Here is a 24,909-nt window from a genome sequence, read left to right as displayed (position 1 = left end):
ACACACACACACACACACACACACACACACACACACACACACACACACACACGTCTTTCCATCTATAGCAAGTTGGTCTCTTCGCAAGTAAGGATATTGACTCTTTCAATATTAATACACTGCAGTCCTTACAGTATTTAGAGAAGAAGAAAATAAAGCATACATTTCCCTAACAAAAAACTTCATCATATCAGACTTACTGAAAATCATGTGGGTGTCACCACACAGCATGTGTCAATTAACCACACGCACACACATTTCTATCATTTCCATTTTCTATCAAACATGCTATCTCATTTAAGCTTGATATGTATAATGATATATAATAACCTACTTGCCAACTTTGCCACAGTGCAGACACATTACGATTTAAAAAACAAAAAATAAACACCGCATGTAGGACTGTGTGGAGTTCCTGTACTGTGCACGTGTCACCGTGAACACGAGTGGAAGTGCAGATGCAGATTTTGAAGGGGAAGCAGAGCAGCCGCGGTTGTCCTCAGCATCAGAGGATGGTAACCACAGACAAAGCAGAAAGGCAACAACGAGACAAAAAGACGGCTCTCCTTAGTCTGGGGGGGGGGGGGGCAGTTGGCTATTTATAACTATATAAGCTGACATAAACACCTGATACTCGAGAAGAACCGGAACCTTGGACAATCTCTCAGAGACAGACTGATCAACAACCACAGCAGTGCTGCTAACATCATCATGCTCGCTAACCTTTAGCTGACAAAGCATGCTTGCATTCTAGTTGCCCTGCGAAGTAGCTATTTTTCAACAAGCTGTCTGAAAACTCCATAAAGCAATGGTACTAACTAACTGATTCTTAAGCTCAGTATGACTGCAAAGCATAACATTGAACCAACAGGGTTGTCTTTGAAGCTTTTTACTGGCTAGACAGTGCTTTGAATTCCTTTTTTTAACAGGGCTTGATATCGAATGGTTTGCCAGACGGACAGAAGTGAAGTCAGTGTGCTAGGTAGCAGAAGCCGCATATTCAAACGGTATAGAACAATACTAGCCCTAGTCCCGCTGAGGCTAGCTTCCAGGGTTATCACTTAATTAGAGTTAGCATTTGCCAGCCAGACTCACAACTTGACATTGGCTACAGTTGCCTAATCAAAACATGCATCAATCAAACGTACAGTATCTGCACAAATATGCCTTGCTTAAATACATTTTCAAGCTTTAGGTTACTGGAGCCAAGTCAAATACTGTAAATAGAACACAACAGAGTAGACTATCTTTATTGTCATTGTACAAATACAAGATTAAGATTGTAAACTCTGTATTGATGCTATGAAAATAAATAAATCAATAAATAAGGTAAAAATAGAAAATAAGGTAAGTTTACAAACATGGTATCCATCAGTATTCTATTACAATAGTGCAAATAGTAAGTAATAATGTCAGTAAATGACAATAAAATGGCAGTAAAGTTAGAACATTGACAACATGTGACAAACAAATAAGAAAAAAAGAAATTGTACAATGCAACATGTAAAAAACAAAAACAGTACAAACAGAACACATCAAATAAAAAACAGTGTAGGAGAATGCATTTGTCCATGTACACTGAAGGTAAAAGTTTCAGCAGCTATCACTGTGTTGGAGTAAAGACAGTAATTATGGGGGCAGTGACAGATTATGGGGGGCACTTACAGTGACATACTGATTCAGTGCAATCATGGTTCTACGGGGGAAAAACAAGTCGTACCCATGGCTTAGCATCATTACAAAAGTAGTGTTTCCAGCATGTGTTTAAATTTCATGTTTGAAGACGAGCATCCCCATCACTTCTTTTAAAATACAGTACATTACTCATTATGAGTTGTGAATATATGCTTGACATTCACGATACAATTATTGACACAATGTAATAAGATGATTCTAAATGGGCTTGGAACCAAGAACAATGAGACAAACTTAGTTCCTCTCCTGTTAGCGTCAGAGTCGGGGCGCTCTGGTGGTCTAACCTAGTCTGGCTTTCACCAGACCAAGCTCAATCTTTTAAGACTGAACATTAGTCTGGGGAGTCCGCGCTGTATTTTCTGCTGTACAAGAGAGCCAGACAGATACAATAGGTTGCTCTGTGGTCATAAATCATGCATTTGCCTGCTTGTTTTAGCTCTGACTTTGCTTTTTGGATCTGATTAATCCTGGTTTAAAATAGGTTTTATTTGTTAGGCTCATTCTAACCCAACTTTCACAATGAAAAACAAATAATAATGCAATTAAGCAGCATACCTTAGCCTTGCTGCATATAGGTTTCACACATTAAATTTCTCTTCCCCTTTTGACTAAATCATGTCTCATGTATCTCAAATGGAAATAGTGCATATAGTGCAGTGCAGTTTTACTTATTTGTACTGGAATTACAGGAATTGTTGGGGCTTTCTAAATTATAGAGTGTGGTCTAGACCTACTCTATCTGTGAAGTGTCTATGATAACTCTTTTGATGATTTAGTACTATGACTTAAATTGAATTGAATTACTTTGGGCAAAATAAAAAAGTGATAGATGGACAAATTGGGCTGTGAAATTTGACTGGGCATATATTGTTGGTAAGTCTTAACTGAACTTATAAGTATATTATACATATGTTAATACTAATATGTCACGTACAGGAAAGACTATTCTACAACAAAAAAGTAAAATACACTATAATTACTAAAATATAGACTGCTTTCACTTTAGTTGAAGTGCCCGGAGATCATGTGAAACTGTTACCTCTATATTTTACACAGCATCATTTGGTTGCTTTGTGGTTTTGCCACTTCCCTTTTTGATAATTCAATAGCGACAACAAAAAAGTTTTTGGGGAAAAGGTGCTACAATGTGACTTCACTGTGGTTTTATGAAGGAACTAATAGACACATGTACATTCTTTGGCAGTGAGAGAGTTTAGCAAGCTACAGTAGACACACCCTATCTAGCATGCATCAGCTGCTCAAAAAGTTCAGTAAAAAGAAGAAGAGAGTGATCTACATTTACCCGTTTATAGTGAGAAAATAGATGCTATAGCCCAGAATTGGTTTAGAGCTGACCGACTCTGCACTAAATGAGAACACAGTCTTAAGCCCCTGACACAACAACAAGATGGCTGACTGACTGCCTCCTCAAGATGGCCAAAAAATTGCTGACAGCAGCTGATTGGACAAATGCGTCACGTGGGTCTGGTTTCTCCAGATACTCAAAGCCTTACTGTCATGGCGGCTCGTTCAGAATACGATCTCATATTTTACTAAAATAACGACAATATGTTTGTGAAAACATAAGCGAGAAAAACCGTGCAGCTGCTGAATCTGTCTTCATTTTAGATCGACAAAGGTCAGTTTAAAAGATTTTTGTCAGCTTGTCAGAGACTCTAGTAACGCTCATCCTGCTCGTTATTTCCGGGTTAGCGCTCCACCAATCAGATTGGTTATATGAGTCTGACTGCCGGCAGTGCAGGCCTTCCGACCGAGCATGTCAGTTTGGCCAAAATGAAGGCCGCCGGCCCCTCCGACAAACGACGGCACAGAACAAACCAAACAGACTCGAGTCACCAACCTGGCCAGACTGTCGGGTGGGTGTGTCAGGGTCTTTACAATGTAGTGGTGGTGGTCTACCATGCTGGAGCATGCGGAAACTTGCTCTACACACCTACCTCTATGTGAATTTGTTCTACAATCACAGTATAGGTGGTGTTAAATTTAAAAATATCAGTATATTTTGTGATGCAGTAAAATGCTGTGGAAGTTATATTGAGTTATGACTTCATTCCTGTTCTTGGAAATAAGCAGAAGAAATGGTAATGTCACGTACAGTAGAGGAATGAGCTTGTCATCATGTGACCCAAAACTGAAACCTCCATGACGAAGACAATACATCTGAAATGGGTTGTTTTCATGTGAATTATTATATTCCATTATATAATTAAAATTTAAAATGGTCACCTGTCTCCTGGATTTGGTGATTTCCTAAATAAAAACATTTCCATTAGTGCATAAAAATGTGAAAAAAGTGTTTGCGGGCTCATTCTGTCCACATTGGCCTCATTTATACCAAACCAGGACTATACAGTCGGGTTTGGGGGTAAGGTGGTGACACATAACTCAACAAGATTCTACAACAGTCATACAGCATCACACTTGTGGTGAAGTCACACACGCTACGGCGATAAGGAGTGACTCATGTCAGCCTCGACCAGATCCCGCTCATTACGGCTCTCTGACTACAGACAATGAATTGATAAAGAAGAAAGCTAGCCCTGGGGGAGGTGGTCGGTGTCACCCCACCCATGGGCAGCTGCAAGTGTGAAAACACAAGATTCAGTTCTCTTAAAATGTTTAAGAGAAGGCAAAAATCATCCCCCACTATTAACTATGAATGTGTAAGTGTGTACCCTAAATAAACACCTGTCAAAAAGTATTACCACTAGAGCACTGTTTCTCAAACGGGTGTAAGCATACTCCTAGGGGTACTTGAAGTACGGTGAGATTTAAAAAGTACATTTAAAAATTATTATTATTCACATATTATTCCTAAAATAATTTTACCATAATAATGAAAGAATTTAGAGAGGGATTGTAAGCAGTTGAAATGTAGAATGTAAGGTGTTTTTTAGTAAATCAGACTGTTGTACTTCTTTATATAGTTTTTTTTATTTCTACCAAAATGTTTAGCCCTGTTCAGGGGGTACTTGAACTAAAACATATTTCAAAGTCCGTAGATTAATGGAAAAACCTTTTGTTTTTGTAAACACCACTGCACTAGAGGGTACAGGGTGTGTATGCATGTTTATTTCATTTTAAAAAAGTGACTTTTATTTTGTGAGGGCTTGTCAACAGAAAATTATTTACAGCCCAAACCCCTATAATCTCCCTCTCTCACATAACATGTCAGCTTGCTGAATTGCCATGACATGTAAACTAACTCTCTCCCTCCACCCACACCCTCTCTATTGTCCCTGCACAGCGCCCAGGCAGCAATTCAGCTCAAGAATTTCCCCTATTCTTTCACTTCCCAGTTCTTCTGTGTGTGCGCGCGTGAGAGAGAGAGAGAGAGAGGCACTAACCAAAGCCTGGCATAAATGAATGAGTGTGGGAGGCGCAGACTGGAACGCTGCACATACTGTAGACTTTTCTAATTTTTTTAATACCAAGCCCACACTCATACTGAAACTTGCTGCTTCACCACACTTGTCCTCCTACACGCATATAGGATGATATAGAGCCTTGAAGCCTTGTTTATGTTTTCTGTGGGATGCATGCACATCTTACATCATCCCATGCATGTGTTAACGAGACAAGCCAGACACCCCTGACTTTGCAGTAGAGCCCGACCAACAAAGGATTTAAAGGCCGATACCGATACAAATATTTGGTTATTTAAAAATCCAATATTCCAATATATCGAACGTTATATATATTTAAAAAAGAAATCCAAAAACACCTTACAAACCATAAACAAATTTCCCTCATTCCCTCATTTCTCACTAAAATAATATGATAATAATTTGTTGTATTGTCAGACAGAAGGAACATCAAAAGATATGAAAGTTCTGATAAATAAAATGTATAAAAAAAAAAAACTTAAGAAATGAAACCTTAAGTCCTTTGAACAAAAACAGACACCAAAAAACAGCAACAGGGACGTTGTAGAGCGCCCTCGGTTGAGCAAACTATTTTTTAAATATCCATTTATCAGAATCATTTATTTTTCATTATAAATGATTCTGATAAATGAATATTTAAAAATATAGTTAGATAGTTTGGAAAATGCCTAATATCGGCCAATAACATCGGCCCGCCGGTGTATCAGTCTGGCTCTACTTCACAGTCTGTCGCTTTGTGTTTTCCAGCCAAATTTCCCATGTGTGTCTTTAATCTCTGTTTCATATAGGCTAGATGTCTGATTCACAGTTGTCTTGTCATCTCATGACCACATGAAGTAAAATGGCAGACAAAATAAAAAGGGTGATACAGACAGCAGATTAGGGTGACAGACAGAGTGGGTGCAGGAAGAGTGGAAGTCTGAGTCATTTAAAGCTGTATAAAGGTGCAGCATTTTGTCTTCATATTTGGTTACATTCCTTGTAATGTCAGTCTCACCTTACCACTTTAGTCCAGACTGAAATATCTTTTTTTGATTTTGATGAAGACTTGGCTTGTACACTAGCGCCTTTATTGGGTCAAAATCTTAAGTGGTTTGTTTGGTTTGTGACCAAAAACATGCTTTGGTGCTATTGTTAGAATGCTAGCAAATGCTAAATATTGCTGCTGCATGTTAGCATCATTGTTGTGAGCATGATGCTGATGTTACCAGGCAGAAAGGCTACCAAGCCTTAAAGCCAGAACAACAAGGCTAAAGTGAAGCTTCTTCCCTGAGGCCGGGAGGCTTATGAACTTACAGACCTAAGTCTGTCCTCTGCACCTGCACCGATGCGTTATTCTTTAACTGCTGCTCAGTTTTTAACTGTGTACTGTGTATTAATGTTTTACAGTATATTTATTTCATTCTAGCTAGGACATTTGTTAGTTATTGTGTACGTTGCTGAGTCAGACTCAATTTTGCTCCTCCATGTTTTCAACATGCTTGAATTACAATAAAACTAAATCTGAAATCGCATTTGTCCAGCCTTCAAGAGTTGCGAGCATGTCAAACACCTTCTAATGTAAGGCCACAGGCTGTGGTTGGACAAATTGCCTGAATAATTGAAAGATAATGGTCAGATTTGACTAGGACTTCTATTAAAAGGCTGACTTGGCTTCCAAATTACAACTAGACCTCAGATCTAAAGTTCAATACTGTGATATGATCTGTTTTCAGTACAGTAAAGAACCTTCAAAATACCACTTCCTGCTTTTCTCAAAGTATCTAAATGTCACATTTTTGGCGACAGCTTTTCATGCCTATCCTTTTTATATTGCTGATTGCTCACCTGAATGAAATATTCTCGGTTTTATTAGCACTTTCTTTATTCTGCTATAATTTGACACAAAGTCATATTTACTTCATTATCTTGCACCTCACATTTACACAGCAGACTGAATTTGTAGTTTGCTTTTTGTCCTGTAAGAGTTTTGGTTTGCCATCACCCCACTCCTATACAAGCAGCTGAGTGGAGGAGCAAAGAATGTGCATGGAAGAGTAATTCAAGGAACAAAAGCTGCTCTTTGTTGTCAAGCCTTAGAGCTGAAGTGACAGCGAGCGTGAATTAGGGTCAAAGATCACTGGCTGGTTTGAAGGCTGTTTAAGCCAACTCATAGCTCTCCATCTCTGACTCATTCAAACTCACAGAATGACTATGTACTGACAATTGGGTCAGGTAAAGTAAAACACAACCTAATCCCATTGAGAAAACAGGTCAGAAAAAGACTTGCGCACTTTTACTTCTACAGAAAAACACACACTGACCTCATTTTCAGTTGTCTTTTTGCAAAAGCTGCGGCTGCATGAAGACGGCACTGTGTGTTGTGCACTGCTGCCAACATGGTTAGAGTGTAAGAGTTGCGTCAGTTTATCTAAAGCTTAATACAAGCAGCAGCTAGCATTCTGTGGTTACTATATTTCATGTTGATATCCAGGAGTATTACGTCAGGAGTTAAGTGTGAAAATAACAGGTTACAGTAATATACTGATCAGCTACTGAGGAAGCATCCTGAAGAGATATCTTAATAAAAGTATTCACAATGGCTCTGATTTTTTTCTTCTCACCAGATGCAACAAACTATCAAATGACCCGGCTAAGCTGCGCCTAAGCAGGAATGAGCCTTGACGTTCTCTGCACAGAAAGGTATCAACTTGAAGTGAAAGACTAGATTTAATATGGCTGATGTGGAATGTTCCCGAGGCTAAGTTTCTGTAAGAAACATGCCTTCTTTATGAGAGCACCATAGTGATGCAGTGTCTGCGTGAGTGTGTATGTGTTCCTTTATCTGTATCTAGCCGTCCTCTGTGAGGAAATTGGAGGAGCAGGTGGAATGCTGCAGATATTTCCTTTGAGGGTATGAATAAATCAATAAACACACAGAGACACAGACAAAGACACACACACACACACACACACACACACACAAGCCAGCATGTAATTAGGGCCTAAATCACCCTCAGCGTGGCCTTAGGTGTGGGTCACAGGGTTTAGTTTGCCATCAGGGGCTTTCTTTTCCTCATTATGAAAAATGATGTCAGCACAAAAGAAATGGGATTTCTGCAATGAGTCACACATCCTGCAATATATGCATTTAAGAGATTTCTCGACCATGTCATTTCATTTTCAATTTCAAGCATCAGACATCTCTAATCTGCATGTGCTAGTATACAACTGCTGCAATGCTCCAGGTGTTATTTAGGCTTCTTCACACAGGCTTTTTTGTACCGAGTGAAGGCTTTTGATTGTGCACCTCGGCCCTGACAGGAAACCACATACTACACATGTTACAAAGCAAGGTAGAGCTTTTAGTCCCTGCTCCCTGACTTTGATATGTGCCTTTCAACACCATATCCGAAACACATAATTATAAAAGATGCTTTCATGACCCCAGGTCCCATATACATAAAACAAACGGCTACTGTGGAAACAAAGATATATTAACTAACACACAAGAGTTACAGGAGAACTGCCATTTAAACAGTTTTATTATTAATAGGATATAGCTAGCTATCGGAAAAAAACGTTATCAGCTAACTAAGACTCATGGGCAGTAAGTTTGCCGAACACAGGATAAGCATTTAATGAAACCTAATACTATATTGCTTAAAAAAATGCAATAGCATTATATTTGACAGTGATAACTATACCATAATATTGTTTTAAATGGCCGTAAATGGAGGTGCAAATGATTATCAGTCACGTTTAAAGGAATTGTATAGCATATAGGCTAGTTACTATAGCCTAGCTTGTTTTTCTAGAAGTATTAAGTTAGTATAATTTTTTCTAGGCTTACCTTCGGTAGTTTTTCTGTCAGTACAGGAGGTTTTTTGGTCTCCTCCGGCAGACTACACGACTTTCTGATGCCCAAAGCTTCCAGGTAAAAGTTCCACTCACGGTTCCACACAAATGGGCTTAAATACGAATTGAAAAGCAGGCTGGCGTTACACACCACGGTGAATTGGGTACCTGGGATGGACCCTCAAATTCAGTCAACCACAAACGGACTGGTTGACCCGCGGGAAAAAGAGAAAGAGAAAAAAATAATTCGTGTTCACTTGCTGTTGCTCAGGTCAGTTGTGAAGTGTTCAACGCACTCGAGGCGGTGAGATATTTTTAAAATGGAAAGTCCGAAGAACAAGACGCCGGGGCTGAAGCGCTGACTAACGCCGTCACACAGCACCTCGCTCGCGGAGAGACTGTCAGCGCGAGCTAGGTGGTACCAGAGCTGCTGTCAGCGTAGCTACAACGAAAGGAGCGCTGTTTCCGGTATTGGCTCTAATCCGTCCACAGACCGTAAATACACAGTCAATGAATGCATCCCTGGAGAGAAAAAGAACCAAAGCACCATTAAGCACCCTTAAGTTAACTGTGAATTTTCTCACCTTGCTCAAATAACCTTACTCTATTTTTTTTGTTATCTCAGTCCATGCACATTTATGCCTTAGGCAAATTTGTAGGCTTCATATTAACTACCTTGCAGACTATATGTGAGTGTTTTTAAAATTTGTTTTGCTTCTAATAAATGTAAATAAAAAAGGAAAATTGCCTACATTAGATGTTTCTTGTAGGATATCAATTAGGGGTCATTTAGGGCAAATATGGCCTGTTTAGACAACAATCGAGTCAAGTGTGGGAAGACAACATTATTAATAGCCTAGGCTTGCTCAAAGCCTCGATCCTGTATAATTACTAATTAAAGCCAGTGACAAAACTGCCCCGTAAGTTAGTGTGTTATTGCCAATATAGTTGTCATAATTTATATAATATAATAAAAAAGTTGGAAGATGAAGAAAATAAGGAAGAGAATTAAGACACTTTTTTGCTTCCTACGTGTTAATCGGAGGACATGACAGGCTATCCATGTGAGTATTTCAGAACATGAAAGCAGCAGGACATTCATACTACCCAAAATTCACACATGGAATTGAGCAATAAGTCCTGCACATCTTAAAATGTAATTTTCTGCTTTTGCATTTTTGCAAAGTAATATTTGTCCTGCCATTCTTTTCAACCTAAAAAACACTGCTTATGTACATTCTACCAGAAACGCACATTATCTGTCCTGGAGTTGTTACAGTGAATGCAACTTTTATAGTCCAAAACTGACAAAAAATACTAAATGTGGGATTTCTGTGAGTTGCGCTTATATGGATGTAATTTATTAGGTCCTTGGATGTTTTATTCTTCATTAAAAACACTTTTGAAAATTACAAATCCCGATAAATACGTGTTTACTTCCCCTGAATGCATGCTTAGGTCGGATAGGTGCGTTTGTCTGAAATACTTTTATTTTGAAGGCCAACTCGTTTCCGGTTTTGTTCTACCATCTGTGCCTCTATTGACTGATGCCGAGCCGTAAGGTGTCCAGAGGGGGTGGGGGGTTGGGTGGGGGGTGCAGCATGTAAGTGTGACCGTCCAGTCAGTCAGCTCTCTTTCCAAAGCCCCTCTCAATCCAAACCCCCGCATTACATATCCTTTCATATGTTTTTCACTAAATGAAGAAATAACCATTTAATTAGTTTAGTATACAAGCAGTATAGCCACTTACATTGCTCCAGGATTTCCCTATACCCACTCAAAAAGTACCAATGACACGCAACAACATACTTTCCATTATATTTTTTATATATTGCATTGTCATCTGTGTTTTTCTTTACATATAGGCTAAATAAAAGTATTTATATTGTAAAATTGGTGCAAAAAAATTGAAACGCAGGAAATAAAGTCTGTTACGCTCAAAATTTCCCTGTGGATGACACCCAGACCCCCCACTGTGACATGTCCACTCTGGTCCATGGTATACCTGCTAAAATACATTAGACTACACCACTGTTTAGGATCCCTGTCAACCCGTCTCTGGGTCTACAGGAACACGTTAGCTCCAAAAGCCTTCACAGCCTGTGCAAGATGTATTTTCATTTCTGCTGTGGCATTGATATCAGCCAGCGTTAGAACGGTACAATGCCAGACGCAGCTGGCACTCTAAGAGGTGTCAACTGTTACCACAAACCGCAGCTTCATTCTGACAGGGCTTTGAACTTTGAAGAAAAGAAAAGAAGAAAAGAAATGGTATTGATAACTGCTTCCGAACAACAAGCAGGTCTGGGAACAGAAAAATGAAGTCCCTTGGGTGAAGGTTGATGGGTTTTTAGGTTGGCAGCTGTAAAGCTAAGCATAGAGATATTAAAAATGAACAGCTACGAAAGAGAATTGAAACTTGCCTATATAATTGCTCCCTTTCATAAATATAAAATCCCAAACACGGGTCATATTAAGATCATAATTGGGACTGCACATTGTGCACGACATTTCCTGTTACTATAGACCCGGAACTTGTGATAGACTAGATAAAAAGAACTGAACTTTTTATGGCTACACAGTCTTCCAGCAGATAATACAGATGTCTTTATGGCTCTGCTGCCCCGAGTGGAACCACAATTAATTTTATAGCTGGCTTTGTTGCAAGATATGAGCCAACAAGGTCTCTCCTGTCCCCTGGTATTGGCCTCTTGAAGTGAACCAAACCCTCAAGGACACTGAAGGACAAGAACATATACACGTGCATATTTGTGCATGTGCAAGTACCCTTTGTCCACTGTATTGTGTTTGTATTTTGTGAGATGGATATGTCTTTCCTTTGTGTTGCACTTTTCTTGTTTTATGTGAGGCATGTTTTCTTGCCAATGATTTGTCCAAGAAATATAGTTTGAATGAACGTGACTATGACTTGGGTTTGAATTTTGTTTGGCATGAAAATATCCATGACGCAGCTGCAGGTATTAAGAGCAGGTTAATGTTTAAACCCACAGCATTAACTGACGCCATTGTTCGTGTTCACCCGACAATACAAAGCTCATTTCCCACTAGAGAGATTAAACTCCTAGATGGAGGCCGGTATCTTCTCTGGAACTAAAGAAAGACAGAGAGGAAAAAGAGAGGGGGTGGGGGGGATTCAGCACCTGGCTCCTCTCTTCTGTTCAACTGTCTACGTGAGTGGCTGGTAAATTGTGTGTGTGGGTGTCTGTGTGTGTGTATGTGTGTGTTTCTCTAGAACAGGGTTTGTCAGTTGAATTGTGTGGGCTTGGGTAATAAAGGGCTCAATGTCTCGCTGCTGAAAGGTGTGCTTGGAATCCCAAACACCCGCGCACACGCACACGCACACACACACACACACACACGTACGCACACGCACACAATGACAATGACTGTGGTCAGAGACGAAAGTGAGACATTTGTGTCTCAACAGATCTGCGATGAGATTTGTGCGGACAGAGAGAGTGAAAGTGAACGAGGTTGAGGACAGAACAGAGAAAGTCGAGACAATGACAAGCAGCAGCCTGGGACACAGCTCCTGGGAGCCGGCTGACAATCTCAAGCATGCACAAGTTAGCTATCTTATCATCCATGTCCATGTAAAAACAACATAGCAGACTTTGTGGGTGACTGAGGTCCTTCTTAGTAAATGATCTATTCGGCCCGCATTAACAGGGTAAGGTGCAGCAGAGCAGGACATGTCGGTGCATGTGATGTCGTATACTACTGTATATTGGCCCCTTGATTGTGCAATCACGTCTCCTGTCGAAAGCTCCAAATATGGTCAAAATAGTCTCTGACTGTCTGAAAGATAAATGCTTTTGTGGTCTATTATATGACCCAGCCGAGCATGGACCTGAAAGGTAATAAAACCACACTTAGTGATTCAGTCAATTGAACATCCTGCAATTATGGTTGCCCACCAACAACCATTAAATAACGATATCCAAAAGCAAATCTTCTCAAATCCACCACGCTCACATGTGTTATTTTGCAACAAACATTACATGCTGTGAAAGAAAGCTACTGTCTGTGAATGTTTCTTATCACAGCGCACATAAAGGAAACCACACACCTTCCTCTAGGTGAGACACTGCTAAAGGTATTAACAATGATGCATTGTGTAATGGGAAACACGTTGTTGTTACTGCACTTGTAAGGACCAGTACTGGCAACTGCAACACACCTCGCTGTATGTATAGCCTTATTATGTATTTATTTACCAAAATGTAATCCTATTCCAAATCTGAATTTTGACCTTGACCTATACTCTCACTTTAAAGTTGATGTAATGTAAACCCTTAATCCGAAACCCTGAATATGTCAATTTCAGTCTAACAGAGGACATTTTCAAACACATCTGCTCGTGTTTCCATGACGGAGCATGCTCACAGAAGCCCATTCTTGTTAACTTCTACACTCAGGGCTACACTCTCTCTCGCTTGTGTGACTTTACAGCGGTGTCATAAAGGCGAAAAGGCCAGCAATCCCTATGGCAACAACAGCTTTACAGGGGGGTTAAATCAGCTCCACACCTGTCCCACATTCAGACATCCATCTTTGGAGTTTTGCACAATTGCACTTTGATTTGTTGCAATCATAAACATCAGTCAAAAGTTAACACAGTATTTTTTGATCACCTTCTTTGTGTGTCTGGGTCGCCATGGTATGAGCATGCACTGGCTGGTTGTATGCAGAAAGTAAAGCCGCAGTCATCTGAAAGCTTAAAGGACCGATTCTATGTTCAATGTTCTTAATCTGAGTTCGTACACAGATGTACAGACATAAATGATCACATGAAAAGCTTATGGAAAAATCCCGCATTCAAAAATCGTCACCTCCCTAAAATCTGAAAAAAACTGTTCTTTGACAAAAATGATTTTTTGGCCCAAATCATCCAATTAGGGTGCTGAACTTACGCATAAAATTGCCTACATCCTCAGTTGAACAGGTCATGTGATTCTACACCTTAAGTATAATGGTTGTGTTTCCCTTACACAATTGTTGATTCAATTCTATTAAATAAGTAATGAGTTCACACAGACACCTTTTAATATTCATCAGGTTAATCACAAACAGCAAAGGTTTTCTACTGGATGCTTCTAGATTCACACACAGACACACACAGGCCTGCCCTTATGCATTATTAAAAGACTGTTAAACCAACATCGCACACAAGCAATAAACCGCACACATGTCCTCATCTGCAGGGCTTTGTCACCATGGTGACAACAGTGTGTCCTGCTAGAGACCAGCTGGTGGACCCCTGACTGTGATGCTGTCATTGGAGTGATGTGTGTGTGTATGTGTGTGTGTGAAACACAACAAAGAGACAACACGCCGTGCTGCATAGAGAACTGTTAATTAAGCTGTCAGTTTGACACACAGTAAGCTCGGACACACCAAAGAAGGAGAGAGGACATTAGTATAGCTATTGATCTTTGTATTGATTGCATTGCCCGTGGCAAATGAGTATTTATTGGCAGATTAATTTTAGTATCTAATTGTGGTGGGAGCAGTGTTGAAACTCCAGACAGCGTAGGCCACCATCTGTTTCCCCCACTCGTCCACAGAAAACAGAAGCAGCATGCAGGGACACGTCTGGCTGTCTGGTTGGCACAAGTACAGCTATGTGTGTGTGTGTGTGTCTCATTTAACATGATTACAGAGTTTCTACTACCAAACATCCAGGCCCTCGTTTCCATCATTCCAAACTGACTCACTCACTCTCGAGTCTAAGCCCACCTCTGCACACTGCTCTCAGCTCCACCTCCCATTCACCTAGGATTGTTTGTCCATGAAAACCTATATATTATGCATCACATTTATATTATATTGCTATATCAAAGTCCACATCAACTCAGTTTTAGGTCATAGCCTACAGTGATTCCCAACCTCTGCAGTTGTCAGGGGGTACGTGGAAAGATTGTATTACAATCTTTGTAGAGTTACCTCAACTGATTTGAAAAAGCAAGCACAGAAGTTTCAATGAAAGTAATTCATATGAATTTATAGGATATGATACATTTACATCAGGTCACTACATCATTTTTTGTCAAAGGCTTCGTAGCTTTGTAAGCTAGTTCCCCTGATGTGTACTGTCAGATAACAGATAAATATGTAATTTTCCTTTAATTTTTCTACTTTAACCCTTCACTATAATAGTTGTTTTGTTGGCTGATTGCTTGATGCAATCATGTTTTCTTTTTTGTTAATCAAGAACAAATACATATTGAAAAACAAGGGGTTAAACAGAAAATATCCTGCATTTCAGAAACAAAGCAGACGTGCACACAGGAGTTTGTGAAACCACGATAGAAAATGCAAAATGATAGATGATGAGGAGATGTAATGAAAGAGGAATGCAACTTGAAGTATAGTGTTAGAAATCCTCTTTATTTACATACATGGAACTTTACATTTAACTATAACTATACCCAGACTATACTGTACACCCCACCAGAAAGCAGCAGTGTGAAATAATGTCATGTCATTTTAAAACAAGCCCCCTCCATTATAAAACCCACTGCACTGGAGCGCCCTCTAGCGCGAGAGAGAGAGAGAGAGAGAGAGAGAGAGAGAGAGAGAGAGAGAGAGAGAGAGAGAGAGAGAGAGGGTTTGGGAAAGCAAGTAGAGGAAACTAATTTAGGAGGGAGCAATAAAGTAGCACTTTATAAATACGCCTGAACTTTTTAATCCCGATTTCACCTGGCACAATAAACACATCGGGAAAGACTCTTTTTTGTTGTGCCTTTTTATATTCAATTCAATTTGTTCAATTTCTTTTTTTTTTAGCAGAACACTGCACGCAGCAGAAATTTTGAACCGAGTCCACTGTTATCTGCCTTTTAATATTCAACAACGTAATTGTGTATTTTCCTCATATCGTGTAGCCCTACTGAGCATACCCTTTGCTATTAATGAATCTACACCTTCCTCCGGTACAGGAGAATGTTTAAAAGATACTAATCACAGTTGTGTGAGGGGTGGGGGGGGGGGGGGGGGGGGGGGGGGGGGGGGGGGGGGGGGGGGGGGGGGGGGGGGGGGGGGGGGGGGAATGTGGAAGGTCCTGCTCTTGTGCATCACGGTCACTTCCCCCCCCTCCTGGGCGAGATCGCTGAACCCACAGCGATCGTCTAGCAGTCGTCGGCCTGGAGCATCTTCTCGATCTCCTGATCCCATTGGTCGTCTTTGTTGTCGGAGCCGCTCACCACCTCGTACTCCTGGAGCTCCTGCTGCAGCTCCTTCTCCCAGTCGGCGGACTCGTCTGGATGTAAAAGCAAGACAATCAATTACTCTGCTAATTTGTTAACACTCAATCAATAGGATCACACAATTTAATACTCAGGACAATTTAACACTCTGGACTTTTGATACACCAAACTATATTTTTTCATAATGGGGAAACAAAATTATTTTATATACAGTTTGTATATAGATGCTCACAGGACTGTGCACCAGGTCCCCCCCCCCCTCTGTTTTTTCAGCACTACCTATACTTGTATATTATATTTTGTGTTGACACTGTAAGTAAGTTGTATTAAATTGCTTTAATCTCGTTGCACAGCTACTGAACTTGTGTATAAGTTTTACTGTATCGGGGGGAAGAACACAGACCCCATTGAATGTGAGCATTTGCCCACTCAAGGCAGTTATGATGATACTCTGCAGTTAGGTCGAGAGAGAGAGAGGGACCCTAACACCAGATACTGACTGGTTTTGAACCAGCGACCCTCCGGCTCCCAACCAAACTCCCTGTGGACTGAGCTACTGCCACCCTAACTATCACTGATTTAGCCAGATTTGCAATAAGCCTTTTGTGGTACATAGAAAAAAGTCTTTGAGTCTTTCAAAGATTATTTATTTGCTATTTTTTTCGGTGTTGTTGGACTAGTGATTGTTTTTTGTGACACTGCCTCAAATCTACTTCCCCAATTGGTTTGTCTTTGCATTTTAAACTCCTGTCAATTCGGAAAACATCTTCAGAGCTAGAACAGACAATCAACTTGTGGTTATCCTTTTTGTGAGTAAAACATTCTCATCATACACTCAACAGCCATTTCAGTTGCAGAGCTCGACTCCCTACAAGCACATGTTGCTACATCCAGAGCTTAGCGCCACCCAAGATGACTGCGACTGGTTTAAAGAAAGGCCAATAAACCAGAGCACGTTTTTTTCTCCCATGACGGGAGGCTGTGTGGAGTAGCCAGACCCCAGGACATAGAAAGGTCTGGCAATGACCACTGACCTAGGAGACAACATTTAGCTAAAGGATCAGTAAAAAGTCTAACCATCAGGAGAAGGGGCGCTCTTCTTCTTATCCAGCACCAGCTGCTCCATCTCTTTCCTCAGGTCCTCCTGGTCGATGCCTGTTGAGTCGAAAGCATCACTCACAAACTCCGACACTCCGGGGCTGGTCGACATCTCCTCCTCCTCCTCCTCCTGACGGGGCTGAGAGAGAAAAAGGCAACTGACTGTAGTTAAGTTTTACAATGGTTGTTGGGAAGTAAGAAAGCAAGATATGCACACACACCCACACACGTGTTCATTTTAGTACTCTTACATCCTGTATGTTGCTGATGGAAACTGGTGGTGTTTTTGGTCTGACATTATCTACAAAAGAAAAAAAGATTACAGTGTTATTAGATGTCCATATGCAGATCACAACGCGGTGTTTGCTTCATTTAATGACCCGTGGATTTCTTTACGTTATGTGTAGTAGGAGTGTCATTGACAGCAATGACAATAGATATACTGTATTTATATGTATATACACACACACATATAGACAGTATATCTACGGTCATTGCTGTCAATGACACTCATACTGTAAATATATACATAGATACTGCATTGGCCGCTGCTGTTCATTGGAGTGATATTTTGACCTGGCCGCCATATTGAGACAGAGTAGCCGCACCTTTTAACGCATGGGTGTCATCGAGAGAGGTCTCTCCATTATAAAAAAAAACATGCATACACACATTTCTGGAGTTTGAACCTACACTCAGTTTGATGCATCTGGCTGTGTTACCAGACCCTCCGAGCATGCAGTGAGTGGGGGGGAGGCTAGTGAGGTACATGTGTAGTTCTATAAGAAGCAGATTCAGCTCCGCCAGTGGCCCCCTGTGGATGTTGATGTTGTATGAAAAGGTGAAAGGGCCGCGTGGATGAAAGTCGGACCTGTTAGAACGACGTCCTCGGGGGAAACACTGGCCGCTCTGTCCTCGCCGTCCTTCTGCTGCTGCTGGGCTGCCAGCGCGGTCAGCTGGGCCGACTGCTTCACCAGAGACACCCGGTAGAAATAATTCCTCCAGAACACCTCCTCCTTCACACTGTCACACACAAACGCATCGCATTTCAAAGTTGATGCCACAGGGGGACACGCTCACAGAAACAGGCTCATAGTGTGAAATACATACTGTACAGTATGACTGGACCCCAATGATCCACTGTTGGCATATTCGTTTGTTGGGTAGGTATTCCATTTCCAGTTTTGGAATGCAAATATTTGTTTTTGTTGTTTTCTTTTTCCTTCAATACTGTAATATCCAAAAATGAAAATATCTAAATAAAAAAAACTCGGTGCGTTCATGCTGAAATTCAGCATAATGTTTGGTGGGGGTTGAGCAGCTAAATGTCTCCTAGCTGCTGGCAAATTCATGCAGAGTCCTATTCTGTCCATCTCAGCCGAGAACGGAGAAACTTCGAGGTATAGAACCAGTCGGAGGTGCAGAGATGTGTGTGGTTATACTGCACCAGCCTGGTGTCGTTTTCAGGCGAATTAATGATGGTAGAATGTGTACGGCTGCACGTAAAGCCACTGCGCTAGGGTGAGGTGTGGTGCTGGCTAACTCCTGGCCAGAAGCTTTGAATATTCGGCATTGATTAGTACCGAAGCATCGGAGTGTGTAACTGACAACAGTGTGAAAAATGTAATTTTTTGCCAAATATGGTTTCCTGTTGAATTTGAAACCTGATTCACCCCTGATTCCCCAGCATTTTGTCCCCACAAAGCTGTCAGGTCCCCATAAGTATACTGTATTCACAGTTTTTGGTCCCCACAAATGTAGCTAAACTTGGCCCACTCTCACACACACACACACACACACACACACACACACACACACACACACACACACACACACACACACACACACACACACACACACACACACACACACACACACACACACACACACACACACACACACACACACACACACACACACACACACGGAAGACTACTGACTGTTTTGGGACCAGGTCAAAGCGCATGCAGTTGAGGAGCTGGTCTTCTTCCAGCATCACTGCAGCCAGAGGATACATCTGCTCCATGTCGAAGTGGAACTGAACACCAGCGGGGGGGTCTCGCAAGAAGTTTCTCTTGTCCTAGAATCAGCAGTCAGAGGGCCCAGTTAGTACAAAAAAGGGGTTCATTATCCCCGAGAGATAGAGACACATGTCCCAGATATGTTGACACATTCACAGACTGCATGGTGTCTTTGCTTACGGCGGACAGAGCGAGGATCTGTTGCTGAATCGTCTCCTCCTCGTTGTAGCCGACCCAGGGAGGCACCGCCGCTTCTAAACACACACATCAGCACACGCTCGTCTTAACGCTCAGATACAGCCACGCACACACCAGGAATGTGTGGTAATAGAAGCTGCTTGGTTGGCAAGTTTTAGAAGCTGATACTGTGACTGTGTCCTAGGTAAATAGTAGAGCTCGGCCAATATTAAGCATTTTCCAAACTATCTGTATCACTAACTATCATTTGTAATGTCTGATAGATTATATATTTTTCCAAATAAGAATTTATCAGGATCAATTACAATGACAAATAAATGATTAAAATAAATTAATATTAAAAAACAAACAAAAAAACAAACATATTTCTATTTCCGTCCAAGTAAATCATCTAAAAAATTAATAAAAAGCACTACTGTAAGCATATTACATGGGCTACATACTAAAATAGTACTCTAGCCACATGTCTCAACTTAGAACAGAAAAAATCCAGAAAAAAATGACTTATAAAATGGATTTTATATGAATGTATTTCTACAGATGTGTCTGTGCGTTTGTCTTATTTCTTATTTCTAAAAAAGCCAAAAAAGTGCTAAATACAAAACTTCTGAAATACAAAAACACATCCACATCACTCACAGATATGTCTGAAAGAAGTACATACATAGATTTATAGAAATAAGTCATCATAATTTCATGAAATGTTGAAATGCCATCAGAAGGCCATATTTTTGACTTCAGACAGCTGTAAAAGACCAAAGGAATAGTTTTTGTTGGCCATGTTTGATATCAATCAACTCGTCTTCTTATTGGCTACACAGGGATGCCGTGTTTGCAGTTTTATGACCTTATCTTCTAATTTGTGGGCTCCACTGTCAATCTTTCCCACGTGGGCCCAATGGCGACTGTGCAATATCATTGGCTTAGCTTGAGGGTATCTCTTGACAGGCTGATGCTATTGGCTGGGAACAAGGTTCATTGCGATCTGTAGAAGCCACAGATTGTAATGGTGTGTCGACCTTCGTTTTAGCCCGCACAGGGAAAAAGTTACAAGCTATAGAAACCGAGAAATTATGCACTCTCTAGATTTCTGAACGTCGAAACTTGGCCAGAAACTACAAGATTGTGAGGGGACCAGATAATTATGGATTACAAGGCTTGGATATTCTAATTCCTTGGAGTGTTTGAGATTTAGGAAATCAACGTTTATGAATATCTTTCACCGCTGTGGATAAAGACACGAGGACAAAGGTAGGGATGCACGCTCGATTTAGACAGAAACAGTGCAGTGTTTCTTAACTTCATAACATGATAATAACCGCTGTAAGTCACATTATCCTTTGTGCGGGGGCTTGATGGAATCACAGAACTTTAAGCTTTCTAATGATGTGCTGCATGACCGTGTTGGTGACGATTTAATGCTTGCAATTCATAAAAAACAATTCATGAAAACACGTTGTGGAAAAACACGTACCGTTTGGGGAACCGTGCTCTCAGAGAAGTTAAAGGACTTTAAGTTTCAAATCTTACAGTTGTATTTTATACATTTTATTTATCACAACTTTAATATGTTTTGATGTTCCTTTGTTCTGTTGTGACAATTAACATTATTATCATTGTCATATAATTTTAGTGAGGACTCATAAATAAATAATAGAATTATAAATAATAATAAAAAGGCTTAGTTTCACTGTTACTACATTGTCACCATTACTGACACTCCCGCACTGTTCCCCACATCAAACCAAGAGGTGTATTTGGAAGATAGTTTGCCCTTTAAAGCAAGGGGGTATTCCCAGAATAGTAATCATTTGAGAGAGATTACTTGGTGTGTAATTAATTATTTAGTTGTAAAGATGATTCTTGCTTCTTTTTTTTTCATATTACTGTACCTGATTTTTTTGCCTTCTTCCCTTGGACAAACTTCTCTTGCTCCTTCTGAAAGTCTCCAAGGAAAGTCTGGAAACACACAAGTGAGACAGACGCACACAGACACACACACACACACGTACACATACACACAGACACACATACACACATTAAATGGAGCGAAGGACTACAAGGGCAACATTTCTAATAGAACTTTGTCATGATATAACTATTAAAAGGTGTCTATAGTGTACACACTATATATATTATATATGTATACACACACACACACACATACATATATTTGTTCTATTCTACTTGTATTAAATCTGGATTTGTTTTCTGTGCATTTGAGCTGCTGTACAAGTGAAATGTCCCCAGTGTGGGATCGATAACATCTATCTTATCCTATCATATCTTATGTCATATTGATTGAATTGATGCTCTTGACAACAAGTAAATGCTTTGACCCACGAGTTGTCTTCTAAATGCTGCCAAACGAGCAACATGCCTTGTCTATGATGCCGTCGATCTTCCCTTCTTCCACAGTCTTCTTGATGCTCTGCGCCGTCTCTACCACGGAATCAGAGATCTTCCTGGTGGCACTGGTGGCAAAACTGAAGATGTAATCTTCAGATGGAGGAGGAAGATGAGAAAGTTGACAACTGCATCATCATTAAAGCCATTAGCAACTCTTAACAAGAAATCCCTGAAAGTATGGGATGAGGAGCCTAATAGTTTACATCGCTGTATAATCCTGAGTTCTCAAAAACTACTGAGCGAGGAACATACAACATCCGTCTGGTTTACAACATTATGCATAACACCGCATCTCCTCCATTCTTAATCCAGCGTAACAACAGCAGTCAGATCACCAGAAGCACCACACGAGATGACCTTCTAATCCCATTCAGCAAAAAGATAAAGCAGTTAGTCAATGATCATATTTTGTCCCAGTGATACTGGAAATTGGAATCCACTTCTCACCACTATCAAAGATATACACACATATTCAACCTTTACAACACCTTACAACATGTCATGTGTGTTTGATATGATGTAGTTATTGTTGCTGCTGCTCCATCTATGCTGCCTGCCTCCATGTTGTGTTTTGTATGTGCTTTCAACGTGGCCTCTGGGACTATTCTCCCCCCCCCCCCCCCCCCCCCCCCCCCCCCCCCCCCCCCCCTTGTCTTCTCTCTATTGGTTTTATTGTCTGCTTTGAAGCCTTTGCCATCATTTGTGCTTGCTTGCTTGGGCTTGCTCCAATTGTGTGCCACATGTTTGTTTGTCTTGCTCCCTTTTACTTAGGCCTGCTGTAATTATGAATGAAACTTCATTTATTTTAATTTAATCTCTTAACTGTTTAGTAGGATGCCTATTGACAACTGGCCCGGCAAAAAAGCAGGAAATTACACGTACAGTGATGATCATACGTTTATGAAACCATGCTAAGGTTGACTAAAAAGAGGGAGACAAAAGTCTTTTGGGAATTGATTTTAATGCCTTTATTTAAAAAAAAATGGGAAAGATTCAACCTTTGAGAGCACCAATTTTCTTTGTGAACGAATAATGTATCATAGCTAAATAAATATTCTTTCTTAAAATACAGGGGGCATAAGTATACACACCCCTATGTTAAATTCCCATAGAGGCAAGAAAATGTTTATTATTACAGGCCAGTTATTTCATGGTTAAAGGATACTGTGCATCCTGATAAAGTTCCCTTGGCCCCTGGAATTAAAACAACCCCCCCCCCCCCCCCCCCCCCCCCACACACACACACACACCATCACACACCCTTCACCATACATAGGGAGTGGCATGGTGTTATTTCAGTTTGCCTAATAGCTGGTTTGATTTGCATTGAGAGATGATGTTACGGAAAGTCCCCCATGCCAATCTCTAGGTATGGTAAAGGTGATGTGATGATGATGTTAAATTCCAAAGGCCAAGGGAACATTATCAGGATGCATAGTATCCTGATCCACGAAATAACTGGCCTTTAAAAATAAAAACCCAAAACCTGCCTGCCTCTATGGGAATTTAACGTACGGGTGTGTATACTTATGCCCCCTGTATTTATACAGTGTCCCCTGTATTTATACAGGAGGCATAAGTATACACACAGTACAGCCACCTCTACACATTGACAGAGAAACTGTGTAGTGGATAGCGAAGCTGAATTGTTGTGTTGTTATTTTTGCAGAGGAGGGTTCGAATCCAGCGTGAAAAGTAGCATCCTAATTTCTTTTTAAAACACATTTTTCCCGCGGTAGAATGTTGTAGTAATGTAGTTCTCAGATATTCTGTAAAGTTCAGTACAGTTTATATTGAGGTGTGACATTCAAAGGCCAGTAATTTGTTTATGAATAAGTAGCGAATCTGTCGACGCAGGTAGCCGTTGATAGGTTTACACGGCATCTTGTCGGGCTCGGAAACCAGTAGGTGGAAAAACCAGAAGGCACATAACACCGGTGAAATGCACCTGGGATGGGTCGTAACATTTTTTTGTGACATTTCGAAAATTCCACAGACAGGGAGCGGTCTTAAACCCCCTCATCGTCCCTGAAAGCACAACTAGTCGACCACGAGTGGTTCAACAGGTAGGTCTATAGGTAAACTCATTTTTGAGAAATTTGGCTTACACTTCAGCGGGAGAAATCGGGGGTGTGGCGTGTGAGCGTGAAACCAGACAAATGCGTTTGTCAGTTGACAGCCCTGCTTCTGTAATGTCATTACAGTAAAAATAAACCTACATAACGACGTTGGTTCACTGCTGGCTACAAGTTAGCATCCAACACAACAAAGGCGGTCAGTTAAATAGCGTGTTAAGCTAACGTTAGCAATTTCACAAGTTTTAGTATGACATGTTATGATGTTCACCGTTTAAATCTGAGCATGCGCAACTCACATCTGCACTCGAGTCGACTTACATCGGGGAGTGACAGGGACTATTGTGGGGCTAAAAACATTGCTACAACAACACAACACAGATGTATCAGAAAACAGCTCCTCCTGCAGAAGAAACCTTAGTTTTACTTTATGAGGATGAAGAATGTGATGAAGTACAATGGTTTATGTGTAGGTGACACAGACGGACTTATAAATCCTCGAGCCACTGAGAAGCACGTAGTTAATGACCTAGCTAAATCAACTTGTGTCGCAGTAACAAAACAGCAATGATATAGTTGTTTCTCACCCCCGAGTCCTTTCCCGAGTTCAGAGTTTTCTTCTTGTTTGGCCTCTGGTTCTCCATCCTGGTCAGCTGGTTGTTGTTGGTTTACCTCGTTTTGTGCTTCCACCACCCTTTCTTCCTGCTCCACATTCAGCTTTTCTGTGTCCTCCGACTTCTTCGTGTACGTCTGGTCCTCCAAACCCAACCACGTCCCGAAGCTTTTGAACATTTCGTTCCAAATAAAACGACCCTTTCGCCAACAGATGACAAAAACAACAATCTGAACAGATGATTCTTGACTTTATGCAACCAGGAACTAAACCGACAGGTTTTTTTCTTCTCTGTTTGCTTCGTGCCATTCAAGTTGTCTGTTACTG

At 40.7% G+C, this 24,909-nt stretch overlaps 2 protein-coding genes across 4 annotated transcripts in view; both read right to left on the bottom strand.

Moving 5' to 3' along the window:
- The window catches only part of adgrg1 (adhesion G protein-coupled receptor G1), a 22,409-nt gene extending 13,027 nt beyond the window's left edge, over positions 1 to 9,382 (bottom strand). Inside the window, exon 1 of the mRNA XM_034869720.1 lies at positions 8,935 to 9,382. The gene's annotated coding sequence lies outside the window, so the exon portion shown is untranslated. The remainder of the gene's footprint in view (positions 1 to 8,934) is intronic.
- LOC117943706 (synapse-associated protein 1-like) lies at positions 7,162 to 24,909 on the bottom strand. 3 transcript variants are annotated; one of them, XR_004656437.1, is made up of 10 exons: positions 24,557 to 24,909; positions 21,866 to 21,984; positions 21,378 to 21,444; positions 19,468 to 19,541; positions 19,207 to 19,346; positions 18,138 to 18,289; positions 17,518 to 17,564; positions 17,246 to 17,405; positions 15,854 to 16,221; positions 7,162 to 7,176 (listed from the first exon to the last, which is right to left on the bottom strand). XR_004656437.1 is itself a non-coding variant. In XM_034870076.1 (9 exons), exons 1-9 carry the CDS (start codon positions 24,759 to 24,761, stop codon positions 16,091 to 16,093), a joined length of 1,098 nt encoding a protein of 365 aa, XP_034725967.1. In that variant the 5' UTR covers positions 24,762 to 24,907; the 3' UTR covers positions 15,129 to 16,090. The 3 variants fall into 3 exon arrangements, 1 of the variants encoding a protein (XP_034725967.1); XR_004656419.1 differs by having other exon boundaries at positions 17,518 to 17,567; positions 24,557 to 24,907; XM_034870076.1 differs by lacking the exon at positions 7,162 to 7,176 and having other exon boundaries at positions 15,129 to 16,221; positions 17,518 to 17,567; positions 24,557 to 24,907.

This window comes from Etheostoma cragini, chromosome 1 (genome assembly GCF_013103735.1).
Source record: "Etheostoma cragini isolate CJK2018 chromosome 1, CSU_Ecrag_1.0, whole genome shotgun sequence".
Classification (NCBI taxonomy): Eukaryota; Metazoa; Chordata; class Actinopteri; order Perciformes; family Percidae; genus Etheostoma; species Etheostoma cragini.
The sequence above is the reverse complement of the archived record's forward strand: the minus strand, read 5'-3'. Positions and strand labels throughout refer to the sequence as shown.

Bases quoted from the DNA above. Each gene is read 5' to 3' on its own strand.
- LOC117943706 (XM_034870076.1), bottom strand. From the start codon at position 24,761: ATGTTCAAAAGCTTCGGGACGTGGTTGGGTTTGGAGGACCAGACGTAC. The intron at 21,985-24,556 runs GTGAGAAACAAC...CTCCATCTGAAG, and splicing joins ACTCGGGAAAGGACTCGGGG to ATTACATCTTCAGTTTTGCC. The intron at 17,568-18,137 runs GTCCGACTTTCA...TTTCTTTTGTAG, and splicing joins CGAGGACGTCGTTCTAACAG to ATAATGTCAGACCAAAAACA.